The sequence below is a fragment of the Marmota marmota genome, unplaced genomic scaffold, assembly GCF_001458135.2.
Source record: "Marmota marmota marmota unplaced genomic scaffold, marMar, whole genome shotgun sequence".
In the NCBI taxonomy this organism is placed as follows: domain Eukaryota; kingdom Metazoa; phylum Chordata; class Mammalia; order Rodentia; family Sciuridae; genus Marmota; species Marmota marmota.
Window position 1 is genome coordinate 44,621,865 of NW_026000016.1, and position 6,000 is coordinate 44,627,864.

A 6,000-nucleotide genomic window follows, 5' to 3' on the forward strand; every position below is an offset into this window, starting at 1 on the left:
AAAAAATACTAAACAAAAGTGGTCACCTGCAGGTAGCTTAGTTTGGCAATAACAGCTTCTTTTAGGGAGGCAGTGACTTGTGCCAGATGAATAGAAATAGGTTTCTAAACAAAATTAGAGATGTAATAGACATCAATTCTGTCTTAGAATTATATGCCTTCAATGTGCTTCTCACCTTCTTCTTGCTCTAATTCTGTCTTAAAATTATACACCATTTTTGTGTGGTCATTTGGTTCTAAAGAAGTTTTAGTGAAGTTCTATCAGTAGTACAAAAGCCCTTCCTTATAAAGGTTAAAATCCAGAAACCCTTTAATAAGTATCAACAAGCATATAAATAACAAGAAGGATACATTATCTGGGCCCGGTGGCACACACCTATAATCTCAGTGGTTAGGGAGGCCGAGGCAGGAAGCTTGTGAGTTAAAAGCCAGCCTCAGCAAAAGTTGAGGCACTAAGCAACTCAGTGAGACCCTGTCTCTAAATAAAATACAAAATAGGGCTGGGGATGTGGCTCAGTAGTCCAGTGCCCCTGAGTTCAATCCCCGGTACCCTCTCCCCCCACCAAATAAAAAAAAAAAGAATGCATTGGATCCAGAGTGTAACCAGCCTCACATATTCCCACCAGCATCTCTTCTAGCCTCTGTTCAAAGTGGGCATGATTGGAGTAAAAGTGAATCAAATAGAATGTAGGTAAGGATACTTCTAAAGAAGGTCAAGCAGACAGAGTGACAGGGTGAAATCTTACTTCCAGCATTGTTTTCACAGGGCATCCTTAGGCCATAGGAACGTCCTCCAGATGTATCCCTGTGTTGTAAAGCAATGTTTTGATTGGAGTGCCTCAAGCACAGAATTTAGTTTTCTATTATAGTTTCATCAGTGCAGGAAGAATTACATCATTTAAAAACAGTAGTATTTCTGTCTTACAAATGTTATTTTTATTATTATTTTAATTCTTTGTCACAGGACCAAAGCTCTACAAAGAACCCAGTGCAAAATCCAATAAGCACATAATACAAAATGCTTTAGCTCATTGCTGTTTGGCTGGAAAAGTAAATGAAGGTCAGAAGAAAAAAATATTGGAGGTAAGTATGTTTGTATAAAAATTAAATTTAGCAAGAGAAAATACTCTCCTAGGTCTCCTAAAATTTCAACAGCCTATAAAAATCTGAAAGTAGTGTTTTAGTTACTAGATTGAGTTAGGTTTACTCTCAAGTTGGTTCTAGAAGACTAAGAATTGACTTCAAAAATTGTCATGAAAATAGGGCTCAGGTGTAGCTCAGTGGTAGAGGGCATGCTTACAATCTCTGAGGCCCTGGGTTTGATCCCCAGCACTGCAAAAAATAATAAAATAAAATTGGTCATTAAAATGTCTTGAAATTTGATCATGAAATGTTATATCACTGTGTACACTTTATTCAGCAAAATATTTAAAGGTTTCTATTGTTACCTTGTTCTGTTTTTGTTTTCTGTTTTAAAGGAAATGGAGAAGTCAGATGCCAACAACTTCTTAATCTTATTCCGGGATTCAGGCTGCCAGTTCAGGTCTTTGTATACTTACTGCCCAGAGACTGAAGAAATTAACAAACTGACTGGGATAGGCCCTAAGTCTATCACTAAAAAAATGATTGAGGGACTTTACAAATATAACTCTGACAGGAAACAATTTAGCCACATACCTGCTAAAACTTTATCTGCCAGTGTTGATGCAATTACTATTCATAGCCATTTATGGCAGACCAAAAGACCAGTAACACCCAAAAAACTTTTACCTACCAAGGCATAGGAGTTGGGAAATACTTGCTTCAGAACATTCATGGTAAATTTGCACTTCATCTTTCCTGCCTAGAGAAAATCTTTGTAATTGCCAACAAGAATTTTATTAATTAAAACTGGACATTAACTCTGTTGTCATGAACAACTGGAATGTAAACCACAGTATTTTGGAATGCAGAAGATCCTCACTGAGGTGGTAAGTCCAAGTGATGAAGAAAATATTTTAATTCCCAAATGGAGATTTGTATGTGCTATCAGGTTTACCTGCTTGATATAGAGACGATGAAGCACTGAATTCTCATGGACACAGTGGACATATGGTTGAAATACAGCTAGGATTACAAATTATGTGTTGTATTTGTTCTTCTTCTTCTTTTTCTTCTTTTTTTTTTTTTTTTTTTTTAAAGCCTTTTTCCAGTTATATGCTTGTTTCTTTGGGATGGTTGGTTTTTTTTTTTTTTTTTTTTGGTTATTTTTCTCTCCTGGGGGTTTATTCTTAGATACCTCTGTATTATGTTTCATGTGGAGATCATGAAAGTAGTAAATATACCTTCAAAAGTAACTTGCACCTTTCTTATGATGTTAAGAGAAACACTATTGTTACATTTTACAGTAACCCTCATGTTTTAATGGTATTAGAGCATTTGCAAAAATTATTATTCTAAGTATTTACAATTATATTTATTATTCACTCAAGTATTAACATTTCTCTATTAAATAAGAGGAGGTGTTGTAAAGAGCTGCTAGTAGGTTCGCTTTAAACCACATGCGCTAAACCAAGAATATGTTACTAAAAGTTGCTGATTAAATCAGTGCTGTTTTTACACCACTTCTGGCCAACTCAGAGTAATTTAGATTGTTCTTTTAACATAAAAGGCTTTCTATCTCTTTTAAAGTCACTTTATAAGCTGGCAGAAGTGAATGACACTTTGAGAGTAGTCAGTCTGAAGATGTAAGACTTCCTGAAGCAAGTACCTGGGAGGTCTTTACATTATATTTATAACTGATATAAAAATTATATTTAGAATTTTTAAATATGTACAAAGGGCTACATTTTAATTTTAAAATAGCTTCATGTTATCTTACTTATATTGGGTTTTCTTTTCCTTCTTAATCCTTTTCAAGTGGAACAGCTTAGATAAGGACACACTTGAAATCTCCTCTACATGATCTTTGTTCTTTAACAGTGTATACCAGAGGGTTAGTTGGGGAAAAACTTCATTCTCAGGAAAAGACTTGAATGATTATGTGACCCTGTTATGTTTCAGTGTTGTGACAACTGTGTAAACTAGGGGGGAAAGACAGTATTGTATCACAAATGAGATGCGTAGTTTGTTTTCTTTCATGGGAAGTAGGATGAAAATATATACATTTCTTTAATTGAGTTGTTTAGAGAGAGAACTAATGTCTCATATGATGTATTTACTTATTTAAAAAAAAAAAAGACTAGGAATGAGATGTCCCTAAGCTGTACTTTTCTATTATTATAAGGCCTTTTAGGCATCAATGCATCTGGGTTATCAACATTTTCTCAAATGCTGTCAATATTTTATTGTAATTTATGTTCTTATATTTATGTATATTTGTTAAAACTGTAAAAAAATTCACAGATTTTTTTTCCAATACCTGTGCAAGATATATGTGTAGCTCAAAACTATTTGTGATCTACTGTTTGCATGTAAGAGACCAGGATATGTAACTCTTATATTTTAAGTGTATACATATTGTGTATATAAAATCTGAATATTAAACATGGGGAATTGCACATTTTACCTTTCAGACAGTTTCTACCACAATTAGAAAGAAATGATCATTAAATGTATGTCTAGATTAAGATTAGTTTAAAAAATTATAAGAAATCTAATCAAAGTGTGGATAATAGTCAAAAAGAATTTAATAAGCATCTTATATTACTAAATTTGTTCTTTTCAATTAAATTCCCTTATCAAAGCTGATTTCTTCTTGACATTATCTGACGATTAAATAAAGAAAATTTATGTAATACAATGGAGGAACTATTTAACACTAAACAGGACCACCCTTTATTCTTAAATTTGAGTATGTCCAGCAATTGAATTGAATGTCTAAAGGTAGAATGTGAATATTGCCATAGTGTGCATTGCTCTCAGTAAAAGATTTTACTCTATTAATGCGAAAGGAATATGGATATATTTCTTTAAGTCTGCAGAATTTTTTTATTATGGCACAGCTTTTTAAAATTATGTTTTAAAATTATAAAAATGAAAAATATGCTATTTCATAAAGTTTGAGGTTTTTTGTCAACTTTACTGAAACACACTGGTGCTTTCATCGTTGGTGGTCAAATTATGATCATTATTTGGTTAAATTTGCCAAACATTTGTCATGGTTACCAGTGTAGCCACTCAAAATCTGAAATTTGACACAGCTTTTTTCTTCTTAGTTTTTTCAAGTTTGTTTTAGAATGACTGTTACAGTTTTTATTTGGCTGTTTAAAGCCCAAGTCAGCTATGTGATTATGATTTCACGGACACTGTTGGGCAATGTACAGTGTATGGTGTGCTTATCTGTCCACTCTAGAGCATTGCTTACAGGTTTTTTAAAAGATGCTGTGCTGTAAAATACTGTCATATTTGCTATTTCCTGGTAAAGTGTAGTTTTTCCCTTTCATTTGAATAAAAGCATGGCACCAAATGACTCTTTTTCTATTTCTTAAATAGAATGTCTCTTTTGGGTAAAATTATTTGAGCTCATCATATAGTTTCTCTATCCCTTAGCCTATATTTACATCTAACAATTTAAATATAAGAAACAAATTTTAGTAATATTAGCTATTGTTTAAAATTTGTCTTATGGTAATAGTAAAAAAGTCTAACTTTCTATGCTTGGCTCAAATGTATGTAGTATGTAAGTGCTTTGCTCCTTTTACATTAATCCTATTCATATTAACTCACTATCTTTTGGTGAATTAATAATCAAATTGTGCCAGACTTAATACTTTGTTCCTTTGAAATTAAGTGGCTGATGTACTTGATTTTCTTCTTTAACCATGAGAAGACAGTTTACTTTCTTTTATTGTTGTTGATGGACACAATACCTTTATTATTTATTTTTATGTGGTCCTGTGTATCAAAACCTCACACATGCTAGGCAATCGCTCTACCACTGAGCTATAGCCTCAGCCCAAGAAGGCAGTTCTTGACTGTTACTCTGCCGCAGTCTGGCTGGGCACGATGTTACTGATGTTACTCCATAAGTTTAACTTTGATTTTGCTGATTCTGCTTATTTAGACCAGAGTAAGGAAATACACCACACACACACACACACTAAAATATCCATGCATAACTATATATCTGAAGAAATCTGTTGTTGTCAGACATTAATATGGTCTCCACCATGGGACTTCTGCCTTTTGATGGGACACTCAAGCTTCAGAGTAGTTATACTTGCACAATATTTTCCAGTACTTTAAATTTCAAAAGTAAAAATAACTCTAAAACCCTGGCATATTAGAGAAATATTCGCAAACCATGGTTCTCTGGCACCCACACACAAGAGTACCTTCCCTGACCTAATTCATGGGTCCTACCTGGAGCCAAGGAAAATATTCTGAAGTGGACAGGTACAGCCATCTTTATTTCATAACCTTTCTACATATTGATAACAAATAATAAAATGTAGCAAAGGAAAAACAACTGTAATGCTGCAACCTAAGAACCAGAGATTGAAAAAAAAACAATCTATAAAATGAGTGTGAAATTCTACCATCCTTAGAGATCTGTAGATGCTTCAGAAATAGCTTGGTGTCTCGTTAGATGGCAATTTTGCTTTTTAAAAGACATGAGAGACATCATGACTACACATTATGACTGTGTGTAGTTTGATGGAGGGTAGAGGTGTGGTGCAGAGGTGCAGGGGTTGGTGTGTCAGAGTTGCTCTTCAGAGGAGACCCAGAACCCAGTTTCAGTCCTCTCCTTTTTGTACCTGTGGGTACATACGCCTTCTAATACCTCAGTGTTCCCAAAGTCAGACAACAAAAGTTAGTTTCTTGTATGTGTTTAATATCACCTTGGTATCTTAACTAAAAGTGATCTCCATCTACAGTGGCTTATATTTATGTCATAAAAAGTAGGAGGAAATTATTTCTTTGCATTGAAAAGGATAAAAGCAAATGAATTCACACAAAAAATTTTAAGACCCAGTAACATTTTTTTTTCCTTAAAATGTTAAGCAAAGCCACCATGTTA

The 6,000-nt window shown here is 33.7% G+C and overlaps 1 protein-coding gene across 9 annotated transcripts in view; it reads left to right on the forward strand.

Moving 5' to 3' along the window:
- Nucleotides 1–4,446, forward strand: part of Camsap2 (calmodulin regulated spectrin associated protein family member 2) — a 90,194-nt gene extending 85,748 nt beyond the window's left edge. For all 9 annotated transcript variants that reach the window (XM_048809604.1, XM_048809602.1, XM_048809603.1 and 6 more), the window contains 2 exons: nucleotides 964–1,082; nucleotides 1,478–4,446. In XM_048809604.1, the coding sequence (XP_048665561.1) occupies nucleotides 964–1,082; nucleotides 1,478–1,783 (425 nt within the window). In that variant the 3' untranslated portion in view covers nucleotides 1,784–4,446. The remainder of the gene's footprint in view (nucleotides 1–963; nucleotides 1,083–1,477) is intronic.
- The last annotated feature ends 1,554 nt before the right edge of the window (nucleotides 4,447–6,000 follow it).